Source organism: Numida meleagris, chromosome 16 (genome assembly GCF_002078875.1).
Source record: "Numida meleagris isolate 19003 breed g44 Domestic line chromosome 16, NumMel1.0, whole genome shotgun sequence".
In the NCBI taxonomy this organism is placed as follows: domain Eukaryota; kingdom Metazoa; phylum Chordata; class Aves; order Galliformes; family Numididae; genus Numida; species Numida meleagris.
The window spans coordinates 5086396-5114288 of record NC_034424.1 but is presented as its reverse complement, the minus strand read 5'-3'; the positions used below and the strand labels follow the sequence as shown (position 1 = coordinate 5114288).

The 27893-nt window shown below is 45.6% G+C and overlaps 2 protein-coding genes and 1 long non-coding RNA gene across 9 annotated transcripts in view; 2 read left to right on the top strand and 1 right to left on the bottom strand.

The window, feature by feature from the left end:
• Window positions 1-20257, top strand: part of ZER1 (zyg-11 related cell cycle regulator) — a 20666-nt gene extending 409 nt beyond the window's left edge. The window contains exons 2-16 of the mRNA XM_021414337.1: window positions 3948-4210; window positions 5015-5165; window positions 5466-5902; window positions 7333-7509; window positions 8670-8784; window positions 9263-9409; window positions 9675-9848; window positions 10550-10765; window positions 11452-11493; window positions 11842-11961; window positions 12384-12499; window positions 12857-13045; window positions 14006-14103; window positions 14475-14577; window positions 15612-20257. Coding sequence (XP_021270012.1) covers window positions 4053-4210; window positions 5015-5165; window positions 5466-5902; window positions 7333-7509; window positions 8670-8784; window positions 9263-9409; window positions 9675-9848; window positions 10550-10765; window positions 11452-11493; window positions 11842-11961; window positions 12384-12499; window positions 12857-13045; window positions 14006-14103; window positions 14475-14577; window positions 15612-15669 — 2301 coding nt within the window. The 5' untranslated portion in view covers window positions 3948-4052 and the 3' untranslated portion in view covers window positions 15670-20257. The remainder of the gene's footprint in view (window positions 1-3947; window positions 4211-5014; window positions 5166-5465; window positions 5903-7332; window positions 7510-8669; window positions 8785-9262; window positions 9410-9674; window positions 9849-10549; window positions 10766-11451; window positions 11494-11841; window positions 11962-12383; window positions 12500-12856; window positions 13046-14005; window positions 14104-14474; window positions 14578-15611) is intronic.
• On the bottom strand, window positions 5909-22444 carry LOC110407098. 7 transcript variants are annotated; one of them, XR_002443720.1, is made up of 7 exons: window positions 22309-22444; window positions 21243-21450; window positions 19166-19270; window positions 14859-14943; window positions 7822-7905; window positions 6510-7217; window positions 5909-6417 (listed from the first exon to the last, which is right to left on the bottom strand). It is a non-coding gene; the product is annotated as an uncharacterized LOC110407098 (long non-coding RNA). The 7 variants fall into 7 exon arrangements; XR_002443724.1 differs by having other exon boundaries at window positions 6510-6772; XR_002443721.1 differs by lacking the exon at window positions 14859-14943 and having other exon boundaries at window positions 6510-6772; window positions 7017-7217.
• ZDHHC12 (zinc finger DHHC-type containing 12) lies at window positions 22518-27462 on the top strand. Its single transcript, XM_021414367.1, has 5 exons — window positions 22518-22699; window positions 23062-23198; window positions 24173-24259; window positions 25202-25368; window positions 25962-27462. Exons 1-5 carry the CDS (start codon window positions 22615-22617, stop codon window positions 26269-26271), a joined length of 786 nt encoding a protein of 261 aa, XP_021270042.1. The 5' UTR covers window positions 22518-22614; the 3' UTR covers window positions 26272-27462.

Sequence of the window (27893 nt, the reverse complement as noted above, 5' to 3'; positions counted from 1 at the left end):
GCCGGGGCCGTGCCCGGCCGGGGCCCGCGGGCGGCACGCCTCCTCCGCAGCCCGGGGGGGATCGAGTCTGGACGGGGCGGGTTCGCTCGGCTGCCGCGGACGGTTCCGCTCCCGCTCGGTTTCCCTGCTGGAACGCACCCGTGGCGTTTCCCGCACCCGTTGCAACGAGCCGTCAATTAACAGAAACGCAGCGGTTGCAGCTGCAGGAGGCCAGCTGAAGTGACAGTGCGGTTTTCCTTCGAAACGTGACCTGCGCCACATTCTGCGTTTACGTTAAATTCGTTCTTTTAAAGCCCATCGGGGCACATCAGCACGCGTCGTTTGCCCACTCTCCTTGGACGAGCCGCTGGTGCTGGAAGCTTTGCCAGTTGCGTTTGTAGCAGGCGTGAGCGTTGTGCTGTTGGCACGAAGCCACAGCGAGTCAGGCTCGGAGAGAAACCGGGAGAGATGATCTGAAGTCCAAGGTGGAGAGCATTGGCACGGGCGGCCCCGGAGCGCTGCCAAGCTGTGCGTGCCAGCGCAGCCAGAAAGGCCCCGACGCTACAAACGTAGCCTGCAAAGAAGCAGCATTTGCCAAAGACATTGTCTGGATCTGCGAGGCTGCTATGGGGGAGTGAAGCAGCGTGGCACGGCGCTGTGATTTCCTTTGGGTGCTGGGAGGGTGCTGTTACTCCACGGAGACGGCTGCTCCTGGGGGCAGGCGGGTGCAGGGGTTTTGTCAGCCTGCTTGGAGGCATTCAGTTCCTTTGTGCGCTGAAACGAAAGCGAAAGCTGATAGAAAAATAAATGGGAAAGAAGATTGGCAGCTGCATTTCTAACTTTTTGACTCCCACGTGTGAACTTCTGGCATCTTTCACATCTTTGGCCCTTCAGAAACGCACACGCAGTAGGCAGCTTATTGCCCGTCACTGGGAAGCACTGGTGACAGGCTGCAAGGCAGGCAATGTGCTGATCTATTGCCTGCAGAAAGCTGCCCGAGGATAGTGATTAGACAAATGCTAATGATTTGTCAGCATCTCTATCTTGTTTATTTTTATCAACAAAGCACATTGAGCTTATAGCTAGGGATGATATTGATCAGTGCAGCTGTTGAGTTCATCGCTTCCCTGCCCACATCGTATCTCGAAGCTGGTTAGAAGAGGCAGGGAGCAACCTGCACAGAAGGAGCACAGTCACAGCAGCAGCTTGGGTGCTTCTCAGACGTGCCCAATAAATCACGAGGATGAATGTTTTTCTCTGCGTACTGAGTTCCCATTTGAGATTTTGTTGGTAGAGAGCTGGGAGCTCAGAAGTTGAAGTGTAGCTGATTTCTCCAGGGCTAGGATCAACCAGCTACATCATGCTGGTTGCGAGGGGCGATTGTCAGAGCAGCAGGATGGCAGTCCTTGCCCTTTAGAGCTCCAAGCTGCATGGACGAGTCCCAGGCACTGGCCCTGTCAGCTGCACATGATAACAAGTTGTCACTGAGAATTTGGTTTAGAGCTCTCTGTCTGGAAGTAGTAAAAAGTGGAAGAACGCTGGCTCCAGCCCTGCTGTCTGATGGCACGGGTGGACTGGTAGGGACAGCAGAACGTGTTTCCCTGCCGGCTCAGATCTTCCTGTTGATCTGGCCTTTCTGGAAAGATGCTCTCAAGCAAGCTTCGGGCAAAATATGTTCTGGAGGTGAAGCAGTTGCATCTCGGAAGCAGACGCCGTGCAGAGCACAGGACAAGCTTCCTCCCACCCGTGTTCTCTTAGGCAGGACCTCTCTGCTAGCAAGGCAGTGCTCTGCTCTCAGCTGCCCATTTAACACTTGACTTTTCTCCTGCCGTACTATAAAGGGGAGAGCTGCTGATGACAGATTTCTTTCTCTTTCAGAATAAAGACCATTAGCTAACACGTCTTCATTCTTTGTACCACATGCATCTCAAAGGTCCCCACATTATCACAGCACCCCTAAGATGTCATAGCTTTGTTGTTAGATCTCTAGATCAAGACTCAGTGGTGCAGAGAGGTTACCTTTTAGATTGTTTTGGATCAGCACATTACATTTTTGTGATTGCTGAGTTCTATTCATTTTTTCCTCTGCTGTTGCTTGGAGACCTCTTCCTTCGTGAGCCAAAACCTGAGAACCTGCCAGGGATCCCACTGAAAAGGCTGTGAAAGTTCTAGGTCAGAACACAGCAGGTCAGGAGTTTGGGATTTAAACATGATCCTTAGAGTTACTTGCAGGTACAGCTCCCAAAGATGTTACAGGAAGGAGAAATCACTGATCCGATTCAAGTGAAGTCAGGTTCTGTCCCAGGTTTGTCCTCTTACACTGGAGCAAGATTTGGCCCAGGGAGACACGGCCTGGGGTAGGTGTACCTCAGGAATGACGCAGTGCTGCAGTTCCTCCCATTGCTGTGCAAGAAGTAGCTGTGCTGGTCCCATTTGCTTTTTGAGAGGCTCCTTTCTGTCTCGGGTTTATTCCTTGGCCGAGTCTTTGTCCCTGGCACTGAAGCACACTCTTAAAGAATTAACGAGACACAAAAGGAAGAAAAGAGCTTCGATTTTTGCAACTTGTGCAGCATAAGGAGGCACCAGAAGGCTGGGAGCCTGGGCTGCCAGGCAGACTCACTCACAACTGCGTCCTGTTTCCCACAGAGACCATGTGGTGCCTGAATTTGAAAGGTTACCTCATGCGCAGCTTTGAGTGATGCTTCATCTTGGTGATACAACCCAGCCTGGCTGAACAGAACACCTGGAAGGGGAGGGAGGGTGCCTGAGCCACCAAGGGTGCCCTTGGGGATAGTGACTGAGGTGAGGAAACTGAGAAATTCTGATAGTGCAAGAAAGGAGAGCACCACTGGCTTCAGAGGAGCACTGAGAGAGCTAGAGACACAGACAAATATCCTGATCTTTGCAGCTGCAAGAGAATAATAGTTAGACATTTTGCTATAGTTTCCCCAGCTATGCTGAACAGAAGAATAACTGACTCCATAGCACTGATGTCCTCACCGCAGTGGGAACGTACCTATTGAAAAGACACATATTTCACCTCAGAAATAAACATTTCAGTGCAATTTGTGTGTGCTCACGGAAACGCATTGGAGAGATCACATTAAGGTTGCTTCTAATGTGAGTTGACCCTGTAAAGGTGAAATGGTTTTCAGACAGTTCTCCTAAACACCCTCAGTGCGCTCAGCTAGTTCTGCTTCATTGCCAGTGAGCAAGCCTGAACGCTAGAGCCGTGAGATTTTTGGAATAAGGAGACAGACAGGACTAGCTTCCCCTAACTGTCTGCCTCACTATCCTCCTTTATCCACTAGTAAAAACCAAGGAGGGCAAAAGCCCCTTGCTTTTTTCCATGTCAGTCACTCATACTTTTTTATGACAGAATTTGGAATGCTTTAGTGAGTGAGTTCCAGCTGCCTGCACAGTGTCCAGCATCCCCTCTGGCTTCTCATCCACTTCACGGTCTAGTTCAAACACTTCCATGAAGCATCTGGCTTGGATCTGCAGAGAAACATCCAGCTTGAACATTAAGCTTCACTTGGAATGATGGCAAACAATTACAGGCACAAGGTATGGGGTCAGCAGATCCCACTGGGGCAATACAGAGGATCTTCCCAGCTGTACCTTTTCTGGTGGTTTCTTCAACCCACTCCGAAGGAAACCAAGCCGTGTGGTTTCCACCACTTCCCCTTCAGAAGCCCTTTGTCAGTCTGATAACTTCTGCAGTGAGGTAACAGGTTAGGAAATGAGGCTATACAGCAAGAAAATGTTTCACATTAACTCATTCCCCCGGTGTCCCCTGGGGGAATTAAGTGCATACCCCCGAGAGACCAACCCGCTGCAGGTTCTTCAGAGGTCAGCAAGTGACGGGCTGTAACTACAACTGTCGACATCCTGCTGGTACGACAGCTTTGCAGCATGCTTTCCAACGTGCCTTTCTTAATGCATCCTTTTTTCTCCTCCGCTTATAGCTGCCCTGATGTCCCTGTAAATTCATCCTGGAATTTCATTTGAGGAAAGGATCTTCGGAATCAAAAGCTCCCTTCTGTTTTCCTCTCCCCACTGCTTCCCTCAAGATGGCATCCGATAGCCCGGAGTCACTGATGACCTTGTGCACAGATTTCTGCCTTCGCAACTTGGAGGGGACTCTCTGCTACTTACTGGACAATGAAACTCTGCGGCTCCATCCTGACATCTTCTTGCCAAGCGAGATCTGTGACAAACTCGTCAATGAGTACGTCTCAGGCCTGCGGAGAAGCTGTTGTCTGGTTTGGAAAGGAGTTGGGAACTTAGGGAAGGGGGAATCATAGTTTTCTAAAAAAGTGATGGAAAGGATACAAGGAAAAAAAAATGGGGAGGAATTCCTAGGGCTGTTTTATTTTGAGGAGCTTCATATTGGAAATAAGGATTTGCATTAACATCAGAAGGAATTGTCCCCCGGGAGTTATTGTATCCTGCCAGTCACCATTTCCATATAGGTAAACCCAGAGTGAAATGAACAGTCCCTGCTTCTTCCAAGAACATCAGTAAGCAATAGAGGAGCCTTCTTATTTCCCACCACTGAAGCATTACAACTCTCTCTCAAAACAGAAAAATAAGAGTACAAAGTGCTAACAGATGTTGCATTTTAAGGCTGCTGCTCCCGTAGCTTTACAAAGCAACCTGTTTCCAGGGGTTTGAAATTTGGTTATTACAGCTTCTCTTGGCTGAAACCTTGCTTGCAGTGTCTGGCAGATAAATGCCCGGCTAATTTTTTGAAAATGAAAAGTTAATAGCTTTAAACAGCATGGAAAGAAAAATTCTAGAGTCCGTGCTTGCCAGAATCCAGTTTGCTCAGAAGTACACACACAGATCTTAGCCTTAGATTTTCCTAAGGACTGTTAGTTTTGTGCAGGAAGAGCTAATAGCCTGGCCTCCAGGAGGGAGTCTGTGGGTTCATGCACTTGGTAACATCTTGTCAGAGCCAGGAAAGCTGCCAGAGCTCTAGCTGAGCCTTTGTCTCCTGTTGTGCTGTGCTAACACCATTGCCCCAATACAGGTATGTGGAATTGGTGAAGACGGACAGCATCTTCGAACCCCATGAAAGCTTCTTCACCCTCTTCTCAGATCCCCGGAGCACCAGGCTAGCTCGGATCCACTTGCGGGAACAGATCGTGCAGGACCAGGACCTGGAGGCCATCAGAAAGCAGGTGGCATTGCAGTGACAGCCTCCAGCTGCCATTTCACATAGCAGCACTGTTGCATGGGGACCACCTAGAATCCCAGGAATCCAGAGATTCCCAGGGTTCCATCCTTCACCATGCAAGTTTCTTTGGGAGAACCTCAGCATCTCCCTCCTCAGCTCCCAAAGCTGCTGTAGGGAATGGGGCTGGGGATACTGGTCAAGTTTGGTGGTACGGGTTCTCAAGCTGTCCCAAGAGGTGTTGTAGGGAACGGGTGGGCACTCTGCCTGTGAAATTCTTCTAACTGTTTCATTTCCCATCTTCAAGGATCTTGTTGAGCTCTACCTGACTAACTGTGAGAAGCTGACAGCCAAGAGTCTGCAAACTTTGGTGAGCTTCAGCCACACGCTTATTTCCCTTAGCCTCTTTGGATGCTGCAATATCTTCTATGAGGAAGAGAACCCCGGAGGCTGTGAAGATGACTGTTTGGTGAACCCTACTCGCCAGGTTTTGGTCAAGGACTTTACTTTTGAAGGCTTTAACCGCTTGCGCTTCCTGAATCTGGGCCGCTTGATTGAAGGGGTCAATGTAGAGACGTTGCTTCGGCCTTTGACCTCCCTTGCCGCTCTTGATCTCTCTGGGATCCAGCTGAATGATGTGGGGTTTCTGACACAGTGGAAGGACAGTCTGGTTTCCTTAGTGCTTTACAACATGGACCTTTCAGAGGAGCACATCCAAGTGATTGCACAGCTTCACAAGCTCAGGTCAGCAGCTCTCTTCTTCCTTATCTATCTTTTTCCCACTGATAGGAGCCATGCAAGTTTCTTAGGAATGGGATACCTGCCTTTTCCTGGAAAGCCATCCACTGCTGCCTTCAGTTTATAAACATTCTCATGAACAGGCTCACTCATTGACTCGCTATACGTGTCTGACATGGTTAAAGCCAGAATGGGTTTTGTTTGTAAAAGGGCACCAGTTAGCAGAAATTCCCTCTTGGGTTAAAAAATAAATAAATACACACACAAAGAAACAGCTCCCCCCCCTCCTAACCAAACAAAAAAAGAAAAAAGGCAGAACACCCAAGAGATGGCAAAAAAAATAATGGCTATAGATGGACACAAAACTAGAGGTAAACCGAGGTAAAACTAGAACAAACACTCAGCTCAGACCATCTGCTCCCTGTGTGAGTATGCTGTACGTGGATGGGGCGATGAAGGAAAAAGGCAATGTAAAGAAATAGATGCTTCTGAGCTGATAGCGTTGACAGCGAAATGACTTCCTGAAACAGAATTGAGACAGTTGCTATTCAAACTGCACTGTGGCATCAGAAAAAGGATCCAGGACTTTCCCAGGCAAAAAGAAAGGCCTTACCGTTCACATGAAGGATTCTCTGCAATGGCTGTAGTGCTGTCTCTCCGGCCCGCAGACACTAGGGGGTACCACGTTAACATGACCTCGGAGTCTCAGCCAGCCTCCTGGGTAACACTGGCTAAATCCAAGTGACTTTAACTCCTGGTGATTTGCAGTGAAACTTGGTCTAAAATATGTAGAAGACACTTCTGTAGGTATGATGTTGGCTCCTGTCTTAGGCAGTTTAGCATCTCCCAAAGGATCTTTGCTTGGCAGACAAGAGCCTGTAAGAGACACTTGCACGTGAGAGTCAGTTAGTTTGTCCGACAGTATCCTCAGCATCAGGGGTTTCCCCAGAGCTTAAGCATTTAAATATCTGAAGATACATGAAATAATTAGAGAATAATAGCCCTAGGTGGAAAAAAAATGAGATTGGGAATGCAGACAAAAGCTTGTGTCAGTTAATTTGTGGGATGAAGCAACAGATGTTTCCGGGAATGCAAAGATCCTCTAGTGTATCTCACTTACCAGGCAGAAATGCTCAGGAGGCTGCTTTGATGGAGCTTGGGAAAGGCAGTTCCTGAGCCTACAGCAGTTTCCTTTGTGATGGCATAGCCAAATGACTCATTGTGCTCCATTTTAAGTAGACCTCTACCAGATATCTGCGTGCTTCTGTTAGACACAAGGGCAGATCCTGCTGCCTGATCCTACAGAACCACATTCCTGTATCTTAGGAAAGAAATAGCAATCACCATTGCACTCTGCTTGTCACTTTCCCCTGGCAGAGCCACAGAAGCCCCAGCTGATGCTTTCCAGGCTCTGAGCTGCTCTCTGTCATTTGCAGACACTTGGATATCTCCCGAGACCATCTGTCCAGTTACTATAAATTCAAGCTGACCCGTCGGGTTCTAAACCTGTTTGTGGAAAACTTGGTAAACCTCACCTCGCTCGATATCTCAGGGCACACCATGCTGGAGAACTGCACTATCCCAAACATGGAAGAGAAGATGGGCCAGACAAGGTAAGGAAACAGCAATTACCGAGGTCTGCTTGGATTAGTTCGGTCAAAGATGAATTAAGAACTGTTCCCACTTCTGGGCTTCCACATTCTGTGGGCCTGATGGATAGTAAAAAGCAAGACACAACTGTTCCCTAATTAATAGTAAAAAGCAAGATACAACTGTTCCCTAATTAATAGTAAAAAGCAAGATACAACTGTTGCTAGTTCTTGATGCTAAAATCTAGTGTGGGAATCAGCTATGATTTTTTGTAAGTGACACTGGTAAGGATATGTTAGTACTAATAAAGAATTAATTCTACTTAGCTTACATACATATCTGAAGAAGTTCTTTTCCACGTACATTCTTCCAGAGATCTCTTGCAGTGGTTTATACATCCAGAGCCCTTTACACATTTCCTGCATAAAACACAATGACTGAAATTAGGCTCTTCTGAGACAGAACATTTATACACTCAATCAAGACATCAGTGTTCATAGGATGGCTGAGTGTTCTAGGAACTTAAAATCTAAAGGCAGGTTTTCTGATCTGATCTGGATGCTGGACAGACCAACTTTTGAAAATCCTGGTGCACCTCAGTAGGACATACCCAGAGGTATGGTTTTCCAGGTTAGCCAAGAGCTCTGCCCTCCTATTCCCCAAACCCTTACTGAACCAAAGCAAACAAACAATACAATACTGTCTCCTTTCCAAAATTGGTAAAATATATATATATATGGCTCTTGGTCAATAAGGAACATGGCAGCAAAACAAGAAGTGTTCTTGCATGATCACAGAAGCAGGCTAGCACATTTCTCAGATGACATACTATCAAGTTTGCAAATAGTTTAGATCAGTGAAATCCACATTCCTTTCCTAAGAGGTGTTCGCCCCAGCTAGTGTATTTCCAGGATGAATTCTGTTTAGGAAAGCTGCATTCTGAAGTGAATTCTTACTGCTGGTTTTCTTCCCCAGTGTGTTTAGCCTTTCACTCAGGTTCACCTGGGACACATGCCTATTTAGGTTTAGGAGAAGCTGGCAGGTGCACAACTGAAATACAGATATTATCATTCTAGTTACGGAGCAGTACAGAGAAAATGAACAGGAACAGGTAGCTGTCTCTGTGGCAGGAGACACCTGGAGAAGCAGGGTACCAACATGAGTCATCTCTTTCTTTCCTCAGCATTGAGCCAGCAAAGAGCAGCATTGCTCCCTTCCGGGGTTTGAAACGACCACTCCAGTTCTTGGGCCTTTTTGAAACATCTCTCTGCCGCCTGACTCATATTCCAGCCTATAAGGTAATGGGGGTGTCAGAATATTGGTAGTAGGTACTTGGGAGAAGTTCAGAGAACTGGCTGCTAAGAGAGTTGGAGTTCTTAGGGTCTTGTGTGTGACAGTTTTGCTCTGACCTTTCAGTAGCTACTTGATAATGCAGGAGAGCCGTCAGAAGGCGAGACCCATACCCCACACAGTTTTTACAAGTGCTAAACAAACCAAAAAAACAACAGAAAAACACCACGTGCCCCTTAGAGTAGGGCCTAAATAAATCATCCTGACGGAAGGACCAGGATGTCTGTGACTACCAGGGATGGCATTTCATGTCCTTCTGGGCTAAGAAGCGACTCGACTTCTTTGCTCCCATCATGGGCCTAATCCTACAAGCAGGACAGAGGAACTTGCACCCTCTGACCTTCTAGATCTACCCTCAGAGTTCCCTCCTCACGCCAGCTTTCTTTCTTCATTCTTTCTTCCCTGTCTCTTGTTCCTCCATGCCAGGTGAGTGGAGACAAGAATGAAGAGCAAGTCCTGAATGCTATTGAGGCTTACACTGAACACCGGCCAGAAATCACTTCTCGTGCCATCAACCTCCTTTTTGACATTGCCCGTATTGAGCGTTGCAGCCAGCTGCTGCGAGCTCTCCAGGTAAGCCCCACGCGAGCGTTTACCTCACACTTATAAGGGAAATTTTGCAGTCCCAGCCTTTTCTTCATCGTGAGACACCACGTAATTCTGGAGAAAGTTCCAGTAGTACAGTGGAACTAAGTACCTTCATCTCACGAGCATGCAGCACCTGGGCCATGCATTCCTTGCAGCCTTGTAACAGCCTTTGCCATACACAGCCATAACTGTCACTCCAAGACGTAACAGCAAGTCAGTGGCACTGAAGCTTCACGTTCCTTCCTTGCAGCTGGTGATCACAGCCCTCAAGTGCCACAAGGATGACAAAAACATCCAGGTGACGGGCAGCGCAGCGCTGTTTTACCTGACCAACTCCGAGTACCGCATGGAGCAGAGCATAAAGCTGCGACGCCAGGTCATCCAGGTGGTGCTGAACGGCATGGAGTCCTACCAGGAAGTCACAGTAAGAGCTGCCCAGCTTGCTTTGGCTCCCATAGTTCTCCTTCCCTGTGTTACGTCTTTAGCCTGGTGTTAGGATTTGCGTCTTCTAAGCCTCCAATACGTGAGCTGAGGCAGGCATGAGAGAACCTATTGCCCAGATCTGCTTTTTGTCTTCACTCAGGTGGTAGGGATTACACTCAAGGTGCTCCTTATCCATGTGGTGTTCTCCAGAACCAGGAGAAGTAAGTGATGATAGCAAGGCACCTTTTTAGCTGATGTCAGTGGTCAAAAGGTGTACAACGCACAGCAGATATCCAACACAGACTATGGGTTGAAAAGGGTGAGGATGTTGGGGGTATTTCGTCAACAGAAAGAAACACCATGCCAACGCACTCTTATCGGAAGTGCTGACATTATATATGATGCCACTGGGCTACAGCAGGAGTCTTTTGAACAGGAAGCTTATGGACAGTGAAAACCTGGCTTAAAAAGTGACGTGCACTGGGTGATTGGGTGGCCACTTGAGACCAGAGTGGCAGTGAGGAAAAAGAGCCTACTGAGAGCAGAGCTAAAGCAGAGTTCTAGGGAAAAGGGTAACAAACTTTAGTAGTAGTCAAACAAGACTACTACTGTGGTTTCAGTACCAAGCAACAAGGGAACTTGAGGTGATTAGGTCATGTTTTCATAACCACCTGCTGCAGCATTTGCTTCCTTATGACCCAGGTACAACGGAACTGCTGCCTGACACTGTGTAACTTCAGCATTCCTGAGGAGCTGGAGTTCCAGTACCGCCGAGTAAACGAGCTGCTGCTGAGCATCCTCAACCAGAGCCGGCAGGATGAGTCTATCCAGCGTATTGCCGTGCACCTCTGTAACGCTCTGGTCTGCCAGGTGGACAACGATCATAAAGAAGCTGTGGGCAAGATGGGTTTTGTCATGGTTGGTATGGTCCCAAGGTGTCTGCTTATCCTTAACCCAGGCTACCGCAATTTCCTTGCAGCAGTCCACCAAACACATCCAGGCAGTGAACCAAGCTTACTGTATCACAGAAGGGAGCTACTTTCCCAGCAACACTAACCTCTCCTGGACCCCACACCTCCATGTGGCATCTTTTACTGGCTTGCCAACACTAGAAGTCATGGTCTCAGCAACAGGCTGTCCATGAAAGCAGGGAAGCAATGTGACCTGACACATTCTCTCTTCACTGCACCATCCTATTTCCAGAACTGGTGAAACCTTTTGACTGTCTCCTTCTGCATCTCCCTGAGCGTGCATCAGATTTCCAACTTATATCAATGCATATCTCACCCCTTTCAAAGAACTGCAGAGGCCGCTGCTTTGCTGCAGTTACATCACATTCCAGACTTTGAAATACAGATCACAACAAACTTGACTACAAACCAGCAGCTCAGGGACTGTGACAGTTCAACTGCAAATACCTGCAACACTGAATATAACCTAGTCCCACTAGTTTAGAGAAAGGGATAACAGTTAGATACTCTACAGAGGGTGAAAATTGCATGCACTTGCAATTTGTTGTAGCCAGCTCTGCAGCAGCTAAACCTGTTGGTTTTAGCTCGGTGATTCTTGAACCGTTCTCACTGTTCCCCTTCCTCTGCCCACAGACAATGCTAAAATTGATTCAGAAGAAGCTGGCTGATAAAACGGTGAGTGTTTCCCACTACAATGTAGACATATTTTTTTCTTCACTCTGACTTAGGCATGGAGATAGTCTGGAGTGCCAGCCTAGCTTCTCTACCTAACATGGGACATCCCAGCTGGTGCTGCAGAACGTTCTGTCATAGTGGTGAGGGCTGAAGGGACAAATATGGCAGGGAGGCAAAAATAATTTAAAAAAACAAAACAAAAAAAAACCCACTTGCTTACAAGCTGAAAGCGAGTAACAAGATTTTCTTACCTCTGGAGTTATCTGGGGGTGATATCAGAGATGAATCAAGTATTTGGTTTGCACCAGGCTCCTACATTAGCAAAGCTCTGTTTCTTCATCTTTATAGTGTGATCAGGTGATGGAGTTCTCGTGGAGTGCCCTCTGGAATATTACTGATGAGACTCCTGACAACTGTGAGATGTTCCTTAACTACAGTGGTATGAAACTGTTCTTGGAGTGCTTGAAAGTAAGTATGGCTGATTTCCTCTTGATGAATGCTGACATTAGCAGTGGAGATGGAAATAGCTATGCTAACCCATAAGCAATACTTCCTGTATTGCATAAACAGAAGGTTGCACATTTCATTCTTTCTCTGATCCAAGCACCCAACCAGAAGAACAGAGGAGCTTAAACTGAGCACATCTTCCTTTTTTCTGTTCTGTACACAGTCCTCCTTAAGAAGGGCAGCAGTGAATAACAGGCCCTAGCCTTGATTTTCTCGTATCACGTATATCTTGAATGCAAGAGATACCATTAGAAATCTACTAAAAAACCATTGATAGCTGCCCCAAAATACTCATCCTTTCTCAATGTGCTTTCTACATAGTTTCTCATTCCCATTGTCACCACGCCTCTGCGACTGTACAATCCTATCTCTTGCTTTCTTAGGAGTTCCCAGAGAAACAGGAGCTGCATCGCAATATGTTGGGCCTCCTGGGCAATGTGGCTGAGGTCAGAGAACTCCGTCCACAGCTCATGACCTCCCAGTTCATCAGTGTGTTCAGGTGAGTGCCTAGCTAATGAATGGCTGGGCAGGGTGAGTGCTCTGGAGCTCTGCTCCCACATCACCTGGAGACTTTTCAACATTTGATGCATCAGGTTGGGTTTTTTCATTCAAAACAAAAAGCTAAAAGGAAATAAGAAGACAGCTCTGTGAATGTGTTGGATTGTAAGGGCTTGGTATTGATGTTAATGCCACTGAAAAGCTGTAACTCTGAAGGGCACAACTCCTGTTTCAGGCTGGAGATATTTTCTCAATAATCACCTCTGGATGTAGATAAAAGATTTAACATTTTTCATTTTTGCAAGATGCTGAATTAGGTTATTCTGGCACCTCTAAATGATTTCTTCTCCCTTGGCAGCAATCTGCTAGAGAGCAAGGCAGATGGGATTGAGGTATCCTATAATGCCTGTGGCGTGCTCTCCCATATCATGTTTGATGGTCCAGAGGCTTGGGGTATATGTGAGCCCCACCGAGAGGAAGTTGTAAAGAGGATGTGGGCAGCCATCCAGAGCTGGGATATCAACTCCAGAAGAAATATCAATTACAGGTGAGAAATAGAGAAGTTTGGCCCATTTACCCAGAGCCAGGATTGTCACAGAAAGCAAACACCAACAGACGTAAGGAAAGAGATACAGCTGAGCATGGAGGCTCTGCTTAGAGCGAAGGAGAAATCCTCAGGAACGTATTCTTTAGTGAGAATTTCACATCTTCCTTTGAGTCAAGGTAGCTGCTAAAATTGGATACCCTGCCTGGCAACTCCTATGGGAGAAGCATGGGAACAGCAGAATTTATCCTGCACGTTTCTGGTGAAATTGTATAGTCAGATCATGGGTTTCATGAACTATCTGAGATTGACTAAATTGTGTTCTCTGAGACTTCCTTCTTTTGCACCTCTTCAAGACTGTTTAATTCTGAAAGTCACATGTGTTGCTGCAGCTTTCAGTCTCCTCTGGAGAATATCTAGACACAGTGCCCAGAAATCTCTTACTGGGTTAATACAGCTGGTGGAATCCTCCAAAGCTTTTCCTCTATTTAGGGTATCAGGTGCTCTGTTTTCCCATAGTGCTTGGCAGGGATCCCAAACAAATGGCATTCCAGTGCCTTAGCTACACTATGCACACATTATTGTTGTCATAAGAAACAGAGCAGCTATTGCATGTGAGCAGCTGGCTTTGGATGGGATAATTTTGCTTTGGACCTTCTACAGAGCTATCAGCGCTGCTGCTTCAGCTGTCATGAGAAAATGACTGACAGAGAATAGAAATCAGCTGACTTGTTTGCAGCTATTTATTTGGACAGCATGTTTATGCTGAAGTGGTAGGGCCTGTAAGCCTGCCAGTATTGCCATGTGACACAGACTTACTCTTTGATGCCAGAATCTTTAACGTGCTAATGGATTTACTGCTATGGTATCTATGAACGCAGAGTATGTACTGCTTTGAGTGACAAAGGTGCTGAAAGAAGTAGTTCTTAGATTTTTAACAACTTTTACAATATTTCTGTGCAGGTCATTTGAACCAATCCTTCGACTTCTTCCACAAGGGATCTCTCCAGTCAGCCAGCACTGGGCCACCTGGGCACTGTATAACTTGGTCTCTGTCTACCGTAAGTTCCTGTTTGAAAATCACATCCACTGCACTGTGCAAGTTCACATCGTGGATCTGAGCTTCTTAGCGGAAAAACTCCTCCCAGTTTAGCTAAACAGTTAGCAAGAACCTTATTTGAATAACTCAGTAATGTCCAGGCAGCACAGCCAAGCAAAAAACAGCACTTAGTGTATAGGAAATTCCTTCAATGTTTAGATCACTCTGGCCATGCTCTTATTTCTCAGTCATTTTGTATCTTCTTTTTTACAGCCAGGGCTCCATAGAAAACAAAAGTTTTGTTACTTCTCCAGCAGCACCCTTCCCCTCCTGCCAGTCCTCATTCTGCTTTCGGAAAGGTTCACAAGCACCTGTTTTATTCTTTCTCTGCAGCTGACAAGTACTGCCCACTGCTGATCAAAGAAGGTGGGATTCCCCTTCTGAAGGACATGATTAAAATGGCCTCAGCACGGCAAGAGACCAAGGAAATGGCCTGGTAGGAAACTAATGCACTGTCATCAAACATTCAGTTTAACTTCGGTTTAGTTTTCTGTTCCCCTACATCAAGTAAAGCTACCAAAGAAAGGCCTGTGCTGTGTATGAGGGGTGAAACAAACACGAGAGAAGAGCAGGAAAAAGAGGACAGAAACAGAAGATTAGAGGTGTTTATACATTTGCAGTAAACATTGATAAGTCAGGGTTCGTGGATACCAGGCAGACAGGTTCCAGAAGTGGCTTGTTGGACAAGAAAGCCATGCTGCTTATTGCATCTCTTACCCTGATAGTCCCCAATCATCACTATTCTTCATACTTGAGGTGTGAACTCCTTGTCCAGAATATCAGCCTGTCACTAAATAGCTGACTGTATGGTTAAAATCAAAGAATTTTCAAAATGTGGCGAGAGCCCATTGCTTTTGTGAGCTTTCCCAGATTACTACGTGACCTTCCTTTCACAGTTTTAAAAGACAGCTGCAGTTTCTAATCACCAATAGACTGAGATCTATAAATTCATATCTGCAGGATGAATATAAAAGAGAAGTATGGATTAGCTGGGAATATGTACCCTGTGGCTGGGCAGCAGGCATTCCCACAGCTGAAGGGCTGCTAAATGCTGGAGGTGGTGGAAGCCTGCAGAAGGCTATCACAGGTTAGGCAGATTACGTATGGTGATGGAACAGTAAAAGGAAAGAATAGAAAAAGCAGGGACAGGTAACAGTGAAGTGAATGAAAAACATTCCTATGCAGGTTTTCTGATACAGTTCAAAGTTATCTGGTGATTTAGGCATGGGGACCATGAATGAATGGTCTCATGTAGATCTAGAGGTATAGCAACATGACTTGACATTCCAAGAGGACGAACTACATCTTAAGCTGCTTGTGTGGAGTATACTGGTTTTTATACCAATATTGGTTGATGCGTATCAGAAGACACTGCCTGCTACAAATAGCAGTTCTTATGTTACTGTCCCACAACTGTAATGCAATAAGCATTAAACTAAACCCTCTCTCCTTGTCCTGTTTTATCCACAGGAAAGTTATAGAGCACTGCAGTAACTTTAAGGAGGAGAACATGGACACTTCCAGATAGAGGCAATCATCCAATGCCTCTTGCCAGCACTGTATCCAGCTTCTCTAATTCACTGTACATAGCGAGGACTCTTTCTTACCAACTCGCCTGTTGGAAGGAAACTTTGTGTGTGTGTGTGAGACCCTCAGTAGATGAAGGTGAACAGGGGAGGGGGGAGGGACTTTTTGCACAACAAAATGCTTTCCTTAAATTAGTGGACTTTTTCGTTATGAAGTTTCAGATTGAAGTTCTGTGTGTATGATTTCTGTATAAAAAGAAAACAAAAAAACAGACAACTACATTACGTATCTTTTAACCTTTTTTTTTTTTAGACCATACAGAGAGCCTCAAATGATCATGAGCTTGAAAACCTAGTTGTGTGATCGCTAGTGTGACTTGTTCATTTCCTCCTTTTTAGAAAATTCCCTTTTTCTGTATTGCATGAGGTCCTGTAATGTCTGCAAGAACACCAGTCCTGAATCAGTATTGGCCACCCAGTGGGTTTACAGGCAGCAGTGAGTTAGTTGTTTGCTCTGAGAGGTTGGGGGACACATTACCAACGAGTCAGACCAAAAGAACTAACCTTTTTACTAATATTTTTAAGTAGAGGAAACAGGGAAGAATAATCTTTTAAGTCAATACATTCTCCTAAGGGTTTTTTTTTTTTATGGTAGAATCCTATTAATGGAAACACTGCTAAATGATTGTGGGTCATTTGGAAGTAAGACATCCCCGTTAATGTCAGGAGTTCTGTTTTGTCCCCTTTGGCAGTTGAGTAGGATCTACCAGCCCACCTAGACTCATATGGTCAGGGATGACCAGTAAAACCAGTTACACATGGCAACACAGAGCTTTTCCCTCCAAGGGGGCCTGTGCATGAAGGAACAGGGTTTGTTCACAAAGGGCTACACATCTTCATTCCTGTTTTTCACCACCTTCTTAGTTGTGTTCTGCTTCATGGACAAGGGCTACAAATGCCAGAGAATGGCATAATAACCCCTACCCGGCCTAGGTGGCTTGTTCCGCTTGTGCAAGTCCCAGTAAATGACTGAAGCTGTTCTACCATTCTTCAGTCTGCACTGGTGCAAGCCATGCTCAGTGGTAAAATAACCTCCCTTTACAGGAAGCTCACTGCAGCACAGATGTTGTCATTTGAGGTGCTAACGTCTCCTGAGGCTGGGGAGTCTCTAGGAGCCCTTTGGAATGCCATCTCCTAAAATGGCACCTCTCGTTCCTCGCCAACATCTTCCCCCTCTTCTGGCACTACCCTTATCCTACTCCTGCTAGCACTAACCAGTGCAGTCCCACTCCCATCAGCAGAATCACTCCAATTTATACGGTTTAGGGGAGAGGAGAGTCCCCACTATGCTGGTCTTCACCTGTAAAACCCCAGGCCTACCAAGTCTTAAGAAGCCAAGGGCCAAAGGTTGCTTCACAGCCAGGCACTCAACATCACGTCGTGCAGTTTATGCTTAGAGCCCCACTTGTCACAGTTCTTTTAAATTCACAGCTCTTCCCTTAAAAGCAGTTTTGAAAAGATTTTACATCTGCAGTGAGAGGAAACCATGGACACGGGTGTTAGGATGTTTCAGGCCTCTGAGATAGCACAGTAAGTCGCTGCTCTCTTCCCTCATTTACATTGCTTGCTGCTATGACTGAGGTTCTTCTGATGCTCAGAGTTAATGCTGTCGTTGCTGAGCACGTTATGGACAGATCCTGGAGACACAAACTGACACTTTAAATGACAGAACACAGCTGCCCTGGAGAGGTTTACCTTTTCCTGCCAATATGGTGTTACCCAATGTCTTTTCTTCTCTCTTTTTAACCATGTCATATGTTTTGATATTGTGAGATCTGTACTTTTTCTTTAAGTATTTTTCAAACTTTATATATATTTTTGTGTCACTTTTGAATTGTTTTCATACAGTTTGAAAAACTTGACAAATTACACTTTTTTCGTGGTTGTTTGATTGAAATGTTTTTTTCTCTCTTTTATTCCTGTTTCCTAAGAGTTTCTGTCTCTATAAGCTTTGAGACAGAGATGTTTCTTTCAAGATGTTTTCTGTGTAATGCTTGCCAATCATTCTCCTAGATGCAGAACTAAGAGTGGCTGCATATACTGCTGACCAGCCTCCATGCATTACAGGAGTCAGGCTTTGCTCATTTTATTCTCCATTTAGCGCTATCCTTTTGAAGTTGTCTCAGTTGTGAAGTTGTGACAGTGCCACCCACTAGATTTTCTTCCTTTCTAATGTCCATACAGTGAAAACTTCCACCACTAAAATCTTGAATCAAGTGACAAAAAACACTAAAGATTCTGACCACGTTGGCAAGGTGGGATTGGAGATGGGGAAACATCACAGATACAGTACGTGTCAGAAACCTATGTCCTCAGAATGCAGCTGCAATGCAGGAGAGACAGCTGGAGCACATCTCAGCCTTGCACTGTAATCAGCCAATCAGGCTTTACACTGAGATTTTGACAAAACAATGGTTTGGTTCCATCAGCCTCAAGCCTGAAGGACCCCAAAAGTTCAAAGCAGTCCCTCTGTAAGTCGAGCTGTTACTGAAGTCACATCTGCTGCCGCTGGACTGTGGTATCACAACCTAACAAACCTTTGTTTCACATAGCAAAGATCACCTCTGTTCTCACTGCTCACAGATCCTCATGTACCTGAGCCTGAACCAAAAAAAAAAAAAAGATTTCGACTTCCCAGGAACATGGAGATTAATGGAGCCAGGCCAGCCTGCCAGAAAAGCTCAGCTCTGTGAAATCTGTCACTTAACCCTAGAGGGTAGGGAAAACTATCACTGGTCTATTACAGCTAGCTATGTAGCAGAAACATTGCCCATTCAGTAAGGTAAGAAAGGTATCTTGAACGTCTGAGCATAATCCAGGAATTTCTGTGGTGTCTGAAGCTAGGTTGTACCTCAGTCTCCCTAACTGAAACAACAGGTGTTGCATCCTAGGCAGCAGGCATGTGCCATGATCTGAAAGCACTTTTTGGAGGCAAAGAGGAGTTAATGAATTGCTGCTGTAAATAAAATGCACAGGACAGGACAGTTGTCTTGTACCTGCAGAATACTAATATTCTACAAAGGAGGGGAGGGCAAAGAGGCTGATTTTTATGAAGGTCTTAAGTGAAAAGGGGAAGCTAGATGTCCAGAAATACTTGCCTGTTACAGGGAAGCCTCTCAGACTTTCCAGCTTTGCTGGAGCAAAGGAATGAACCAGGAGACTTCAGTTCCATGCACAGTTATAGAAACCAATCCTGCCTAAAAAACTATAAAAAACTAAAAAACTACGGTTTTCAACTGTAAGGTGAAAATACAGCTGGAAAGAAGCTCACAGTCTGATGAAGTATGGCAGAGGGACTCCTTAAGCTTAGTAGTTGTTGACTCATTCAGACTCATGTTTTTATGTTTACATTCCCTTAATATTCAAAAGCTGGCCAGGCAGAGCATGAACCGACTCAATAATCTCTGCAGAGACTATTCCAACAAAGGAACCCTCTACCTTCAGTACAAGTAGTCTTCTTTCTGACTGAAAAAGACCTCGTGGTTCAGTGGCCCAGCACAATGACGCAGCAGTCCTCAGCATGCAGGGTGTGTGCCGTGTTCCCTGGAATAGATATGACAGAAGTTGGTGGGCAGCTTTCCACAAGTGCTTCCATTTTCCAAGATCTGTGGGAGGAACTGCTTACACAGATTGGCATCAGCGTGTACGATGCTTCACATCTAGCAGCACCAGACTTTCTCACGGAGACCAAGCTGAGAAAGTTTAGCACTGATAATTGCGGCAATTAGTAACAATGCAAATAATTAATCTGACCCTCCTACATCATAGCTGTTATCGCCCTGCACCTCTCTGCTAGCTTAGATGTTACCTGTTTAGCACTAAATCCTACCCAGCTTGTCACCTGGCCTTGTGTTTGAGTGCTTCGGTCTCTGCAAAAGATGAGGGGAAGAAAAGCCTTAGAGCTGTGAGCTTATTCCCCTCGTCACTTGAAGAAGGTGATTAATTACCAGGGCAGCAGAGGAGGGGGCACTGCATTCAGGCACTACTCCACCAGAAAAAATCTGAGACTGTTTAGGAAGAAGACTGCCACAGCTCAGGTGTTAGAGGGTGGCATGTGCTGGAAAAAAAAAATGATAATAAAAATTAGGGGAAACAGCTGGCCTCCATGACAACCAAGAGGGTTATGGTTGTCAGGGATGGATGAGAAGACAGCACGTAAGAACAGGAATTAGGGAGATTTCCTGCTTGACTGAAACATTTCTCCTTTAACAGACTATTTTGGTTTCAGATAATTGTCACCGATTCTCTCTGTAATTCCTTTTTGTTAAAAGAAAAGGTTTTAAGCTAACCAAATATATATTTCCACGTTTTACGTAAAGAAAACAATCTCACCTATAATGAGCAAGCTTCTGCTTTTACTCTGTCCATTGACCTGCCTAATGTTGAGAGGCCTGGTTCAAACGTTTGTACATGGTGAAACCAAGCAAAAAAATAATGCACAATTGTTGCTTCCTTACAATTCTGAATGAATTAACTTTTCTGTTGTATCCATTGGGATACCTGCTGTGTATTAAACCTAGTGCTTAACAATGTCTTCTTCCTTTGGTCTATGAACGTGGATTATTTAGGTACATTATCGGTCCATTTGCTGCCATGTATTTCATTAAAAATGAACTGCCATGTGTTGATTGTGCAGTTCAGTGGCTTTTGCTTTCATCACTTGAAGGGATACAAGACTGTCGATAGAAAAGAGGCATGGAGGAAGAGTATTTTAATGAAATTATGTCAGAGGGGGAAAAAAATCAGAACAATATTTGATTGTACAGATTGCCTCTGAACTCTGTAATGGATCTGTGGCTACAGCATTCTGCAGCCTAAGCACCGTGAGCGGGCAGAAGCCAAATACTTAAGGAAAGACTTTTTTTAGTTTAAAACAGTCAACCTGCTTTAAGGCCAGCAGGACTGTCTTCTTAAGACACTGATCCCACAAGAGTTCAACTCCCAGTTAATCCAGTGGTCACTGTAAAACCTCTGAAGGATCAGACTCTCAGTGGCTGAAGGCAAGAGAAGGAGTTAACATGAAACTGAACTACCACAGGGAGCTGAAAATGTACCACGCTGCAGAGAACAGAGAGATACCTTATGCTTCCAGCAACATGACATTCCTAGCTGGAATACCATAAGAATCTAGATTCTCTGCCCAGAAACTTGAAAACTGAGGGCTTCTAAACTGAGCCTAACTTCAACCAGACAGCCCTTGGGGTTGAAACCCTTGAAGCAGAGATAAACTCTCATCTAAGACAGGTTTCAATGCTGTGAGGAAAAAAAAAAAAAAGCATAACACACACCAAATTATTCTAATTGCAGGTGAAAAAAAGAAAGAAAAAGAGAAAAAAGAAAGAAAGAGAGAAAAGAAAATAAAAAGAAAAAAAGAGAAGGCATTCCTTATGACAGGTTATTCTGGAATATCAGAACGTTTCTGCTGCGAAGTGGGTAACACTGTTACTACTCAAATAGCTTTCATTAAGCTCTAAAGTTTACACCTCTCAGCAAAGAAAGGAAAAACACTACCCACCTTTTTTTCTTCCTGGTTGCAGACAGAGACTGATGTTAGTGTTCTGAGCTCTCTACTGTTCTGAAAGGTTTTATGTGAACAGAAAGATTTTCAGGATATTTAAAGCACACAGAGAGGAGCAGGGCCACCTCCAAACTCTCAGTTTTGACAAGCGCTGATCCTGTCTATGAGGTTTCTGAGGGAGGATTTCTGTAGGTTTCTTAACTACCTAGAGTAATTAAAAGAAAGAAGGAAAAGGATTTAAATAAACATTGAAAAGGCAAGTTCAGACCATTCTTACAGAATCATAAAGGTTGGAAAAGGTCTCTAAGACCATCTAGTCCAACCATCAACCCATCACCACCACGGCCATTAAACCATTTCCCTATTTTTATTAGCATTTCAATGCAGCTGTCTTAAGTAAGTAATTAGTGTGACCTGTGCAACCAGGTGCTTTCCTAGAACCAGGAAGTAGCCACCCACTCACTTAAAACAGACTGAAATAATCAAAGTTAATGGTCAAACAACACCAAGGAATCGGCTGCGTTTCGGGGCAGGAGGATACATTTGAAAAGAATGTGATTTTTCTTCTCCAGAGTTTACTGGGAGGGAAGGTAACAAAAGCAGCAAATAAACAGTGATGTTAAAACCGAGAATTTCAGAATTTCTATGGGTTTTTGGTGAGCTCCATCTCCTCTGAACAGACAGAGCATACACCTAAATGAGTCACTGTGGCTTTTCAGCAAGAGACCAAAGCTCCAAACGCAGGGCGCAATTTGCAGCGGTAGATGGCTGCGCTCGGATGAGGACCGTTCTGTGGATGCACTATTTCCTTCCAGAGCTGCCAGGAGAGCCCAGGACCTCTCAGACACAAACACCCGTGCTGCAGACATCTGAAGTGAGATGAAATCCCACCCTGGCAGCCCCCACCAAAGCTCTGCCATGTTATAAGCCCTGCTAACAGAGCTGCCTATATGCGTTCAGCAACGCACAGCTCCCGAATTTCTCCCCGGGGCGTGGAAACCATCTGATAAAATAAACTGGCGAGACCACAGCAGCGTCTCACGCACAACTCTCCAACGCACACCTGTACGGACCCCGCGGATCGCTGTGTGCGCTTAGCAGTTTCCCTCGGGTCTAACAGCTGCGTTTCACCGCAGGGCCGCAGCACCCGGGGCAACAGGGCTGAGGGGCCGCGGAGAGCAGAACGGCGTGAAGGGACACGGGCTGGAGCTGAGCGCTAACGGAAGGAACGGAGGGACACGGGCCGCAGCTCGGCCCACAGACAGCCGCGCTGAGGGGCGGAACGAGGCAGGCCGCACCCCGCGCACAGCCCGCCTTCCAGCACAGCCCGCGGCCGGGGCCGCGCTGCTCCTTCCGGGCCTGCGGTGCCATGGGAGCCGGCGGGCTGTGGGTGAGGACCGCCTACACCGCCCTCAGCGGGGGGTTAACGCTGGGGCTCTTCCTGCACCGCACAGGTGAGGCGGAGCCCTCGCAGCGCCCGGCTGGGAGGGGGGGGTTGCCGGGCGGGTCCGTGCCTGCGGGGCGGCGGTGCCGAGCTGGGCGCTGCCCTGCGGCCTGCCCGGCTCCAGGAGGTGCGGGGGTTAGCGATGTGGCCGTGAGGGGTCAGGCAGCTTTGGGGGCTCGGAACTTGTATGACGGGAGGAAGGATGCGGGGGCACGCTCCCCTTTAAGCCTTTTATATTCACGTGCAGCGCGGGGTGTGCCCGCGGTGTGATTGCCGGGTGGTAAATCGCCCTTTTGAGCCCTCGTCGAGGGAGACAAGCCCTGAAAGCTGCGCCAGGAACCACAGCGCTGTGGTTTTGGGGTTCTCTTTTAGATCTACAAAAGGAAGTGGAGCGCGGAGCAGTGCTGCAGCCAGCGCTCTTCGTAGTGCTGCTCGGGTGCTCTGTCCTGCTGTACTTTAGGGTGTCCCTCATGGACCCGGGCTTCGTCACAGCTGAAGAGGAGGTGAAGGTATAGCATCGCTTCGTGAATGGAAGATGCGCTGGGGCTACGCGATCCATGGGCTTTTTGCCTCTGCTACGTAAGAACAGCCTGAAATGGTTTCTGTTGCACTTGGAACAAGGGAAGCATGTGCAGCCCATTGGGCGATGAGGGCTATGAGTCCCTAAGTCACGTTCTACGACAGGGAAGGGTTTACAGCCTCTAAGTGCATCTTTCGCCCCACACCTCCTTTAGCAAAGTGCCCTGTGCCATCTGAGCATGTATGCTCTTTCCTCAGAGGCAGCTTCACCCTATGGAATGTTTACACCTTGCATTTTATGCAAATTGCTGCTCATTAGAATGAGTATGGAAACCTGAATTGAAGGCCAAGCTCAGAAGAAAGTTCTCTCTGCAGCTCTGTTTACTGAACTGTTGATAGATTTGTTGCCCCTCGGAGGACAGACACACAGACAAGTTGCAGTGGGGTAGCTGGAGATGCTGAACAAGATGTAGTCTGCTCCAGGTTAGGTGCCTTGCTGGTTGCATAGGACAAAAGATAACACAAGGCATGATCAGTTTTAATCTTCCATCATTAATGCTGATGCACTCTTTATATTGAAAAGACAGCGTGATTGTGTTTGGAAGTGAAGTCTAGCCTTGTTTGTTTATGTCCTGAATTGTAGTTAGGATCTGTGTGGTATCTGGTTCACAATTATTTCCGCCTCTGTACAAACGTTCTTTTGATGGTTACAGTAGCCTGCTGTGTCTGCGTGTACCCTAATTAGCTGCAGTGGAATTTCATGCCGCAGTATTTATGTAGCAGCTTCTGTATTTCGCTGGGAATTATTTTGTTTAACTTTCCTAATGACAGAGATAACCAGCAGTATGTAACTGTTAAGGAAAAGGATCCAGATAGCTCAGTCGTGCCAAGCAGGCTGATAGCTGCCACACCTCAGACAGCAGCACGTAATACATCTTTCGTTGCTCCATTTATTTATGTATAGGCAGGCAAAAGTGAAGAACAAAGCATGGTGCCACCCCAGGTTTCAAGCAATGTCAAGATGCGGCGTTGCGGCTACTGCATGGTGAAGGTAGGCATCGATAGCGTGGCAGGAGAGAATGGGATGACTGATTTGCAAGTTTGCATTTTTGGCAACCTCTTTGTACAACTGCTATTTATTGCCTTGCTTTTCTGCTCGGCCCTTGCTGCTTGGTAGTTTGGAGGCATGGCCGAGCTGATCGATTCTATTGCAGGGTCATCCTCTTGCTGACAAACTAGATACAGCTAGCTGCTGGACCTCAGCTGCATCCTGAATGGAGGAGTGATCCAACTGGACTGTGTAGCTACAGCTGCAATGTTAAGCAGTGGCATGTCTCCTAATTTCCAAGGTTGAAACAAGTCCCTGCTGAGTCATACAAACAGGGATCTTCTTTTGCCATATTCCACCATGGGAAAATTTTGTTCAGCATTCTTACTGCCACATCAGCCAGCCCTGAGAGCATTGTCAAAAAGGTCATTTTGAAGGCATCGTGATAGGGAATGAGAAAGGCACTTACGCATGACATACAGAACTGCTGGTAGCTGTGAGCTTGTTTGGGGGTATAAAAACAACAAAACATTAGTGTGAATTGTTAAAGATTGCATGAAGGAAAAATTAGAGCAATTAAATTAGCTCTTAAAACAGCTTGCCTCAAGCCTAGAAATGCCTCTTTGCACAGTGATCCTTATCAGTTTAATAAAATCCAGCATTATCCCAGCTTCCATAAATTCCTGAAGAATATCTAGCAAGAGAAATCAGCTTATTGCAGGAGGATACGGTAGTAAAACATGCACGTTTCAAGGAGCAAATCCTAGGAGGCACATTCATACTACTTTCCTCAGCTATATATTGTATCCTGTCTGTTCTCAGTACTTGAGCTGTGCTTTTGGGAGGTGGACATTTCTGCATAATGCTTTTACCAAGCAGAAGGTTGAACAGGACTGGTTTATTGCTAGCATTTTGTTTCCTTTTTGTTTTGTTTTTGCTTCACAGCAACCAATGCGAGCCAAGCACTGCCAGCTGTGCCAACATTGCGTACGGCGCTATGACCATCACTGCCCCTGGATTGAGAACTGTGTAGGAGAGAAGAATCACCCCCTCTTCATAGTCTACCTTAGCATACAGCTTGTAGTTCTGCTGTGGGGAGGACACGTTGCTTGGTAAGGCCTGGAAGCAGCACTTTGACTGCTGAACTTATTAGAAGTCTTGATGGTCCTGGAGATCCCCCTTAGGGGGCTTGTGTAGAGCATAGTGCTGGCTGGGTTGGCTATCTTTACCCTGATTTGCATCCTGAAGATCAGCTTTTCTGAGCCTTCTAATCTGCTGAGGAGCAACACAGCTGATCAGTAACTGAGCAGAATCTGATAAATTAGGTTGTGCTGCTCATCTTTGAGTTTAAATGAATAGAATTTACAAAAGTAGAAGAGAAACTAATTCTGCTTCAGTTACTGTAATAAAATATTTATGAGATTTTTGGAAATTCCAATTGGGTTTCAGCTGTGGACCTGTTCAGGAAAGGAGTCAGCTGAAACTGACTGCATCTTTCAGCTGTCAGGTGAACCAGCATCTTCTAAACTTCTTGGAACCTAAGGCATTGCTGTTGCAATCTTTTAAGAACTTACAGTATATAAAATTACCTGCAGTACATGATGATCAGAATCTCAGCTGTTACGAATCAAATCAAATATGATGCTTACTTGGTTTATATAACTAGTTTTCCATGTTTGACCTTGAATTTATTTCTCTTTGAAAGGTCAGGCCTTTACTTTAAACAGTCTTGGGAGTGGCTGCGGCACAACATTTTCCTACTCATATCCTTCCTCCTGATAGTCATATTCTCCATTGTTGTCTTGCTGCTGCTTATTTCACACCTCTATCTGATCTCATGCAACACCACCACCTGGGAGTTCATGTCATATCATCGCATCTCCTACCTGCGACACTCTGAGCTGGAGAATCCCTTTGACCAAGGAGTGATCCTCAATCTCTGGAGGTTCTTCTGTTCATGCCATCTCACTGCATGGGAGAAAATCTATTTTCACAGGAACAGTGAACCTGTCTAATCACAGTGGTACCTAATTAGTAAAACGCCAGAAGACATCTGCAGGTTGTTGGATAAAGCTTTGCTGATGTTGCTGTTACATTGCATGGAACTTTAATACATCACGGACTACACAACATGTTCCACAACCTGATCCATAAAAGCAAATCACCTTTCAAGAAGGATAATCAGGGTTATTTTTTATATATGAATAACACTGTTAAAGGGGAGACGCTGGTTCTGGGAGGGCCAGAATGGTTGATGTCTTGACCAAGACGAGGTCTCTCTGTAAATTTACTTCCTTTTCTTAACTGCATCCACACCTGAAGGGATGCAAGAACAGCATGAACTGCCATGTTAACTTCTGTTCCCCAAAGTTTCCTCTCTATTTGCTGGTAAGGAACAGCAGCTGTTACCAACAAACCAGCCAGAATCAATACGATCCCTGTGGCCTTTCTTCAACATAGCTCTTACTGTGAGAACCACTGTGCCTTTTAGTAATGCTGGGTACATAATAGAAATATTTGAGTAAATATTTGTGCAGTCAAAAGCAAATTTCATTTTGACTACATGCCTGAACTGCGTGCTTTTCACAAAGATATGAGGTTTCGTAGCATTAATTGCATGAGAAACGGCTGTGAGGCACCAAATTCAGCTGAGATAATTAGTGTGTACCTTATGATGCCCTCCCTGATTAGCATCCTAATTTTTTTTTCCTTTAAGCTGATGGTGCTGTCGATAATTCATAGGGTATTTTGAATGAATTCAGCAAAGAATGATGCCAGCCACTTTTCTTTTGACAGAAGAGCAATACTTGCCTACTGAGTTACTTCTGCATATAACCTCGTGCTCTAGGCCTTCGCTGTATCTAATGGAGAAAGAGCCAGTAAGGGAGGTGGGCTCTTCTTGCCTAGCTCAAATAACACTAGTGGTAATGCTGCTACCTCAGCGTATCAGTAGAATTTTAATGAAATAATACAAAGTAGCACTGGAAAGGAATCTTGAAAAGGAAAGGTTCTAGGTCCTATTTGTTTCCATGGGGTTGGGGTGCTGATAGCATTCCAGGATGGCAGCAGCTTTACTTGTTTTCCACTGTCATAGGAGGTCATAGTTTAAGTTTCCATAAGGGGCTGGAAGAAAAGCCTGTGGTGTGAGTTCTAGTGCTGACCTTTTTCTACTTTAAAAAAAAAAAAAAAAAAAAAGCAAACCACATCCAACAACTTAGTTATTGTGCCTTAATTGCTTTGACTCAGAAGTTAACACCAGCTCAGAAATACATCTTGGCAAGCTGGCAGAATGCACTCAGGGCTTTAAAGTTAAAGAGCACTCTGGAAAGGACAGTACAGAATCGTTAATACAACACGATAGTCCAAAAGCAGATTGAAAATGCAGAATACTTTTTTTTTTTTTTAAAAACCAAATCCAGTCTGTAAACTGCATCCAGGCTGGTTTGTTTAGAGAAGAAACTCCTGTCAGAGGCATACCAGAATGTTAAGAATTATTTTCATCATAATGATGCACAGTCCAGAAAGGACTCTGCAGTTTGTGTCAGTGTGGTGCCTGCTGAAGGATGGCTCATTTCCTACTTAGCAATTACTTTTCCTTCAGCTATCACTCAAAAATTTGTCAGCAGGTAATACAGCT

What these genes read in the sequence shown, in the direction of transcription:
- ZDHHC12 (XM_021414367.1), top strand. Translation starts at nt 22,615, where the DNA reads ATGGGAGCCGGCGGGCTGTGGGTGAGGACCGCCTACACCGCCCTCAGC. An exon ending in GCTCTTCCTGCACCGCACAG is followed by an intron (nt 22,700 to 23,061) that starts GTGAGGCGGAGC and finishes GTTCTCTTTTAG; the next exon opens with ATCTACAAAAGGAAGTGGAG. An exon ending in GCGGCTACTGCATGGTGAAG is followed by an intron (nt 24,260 to 25,201) that starts GTAGGCATCGAT and finishes TTTGCTTCACAG; the next exon opens with CAACCAATGCGAGCCAAGCA.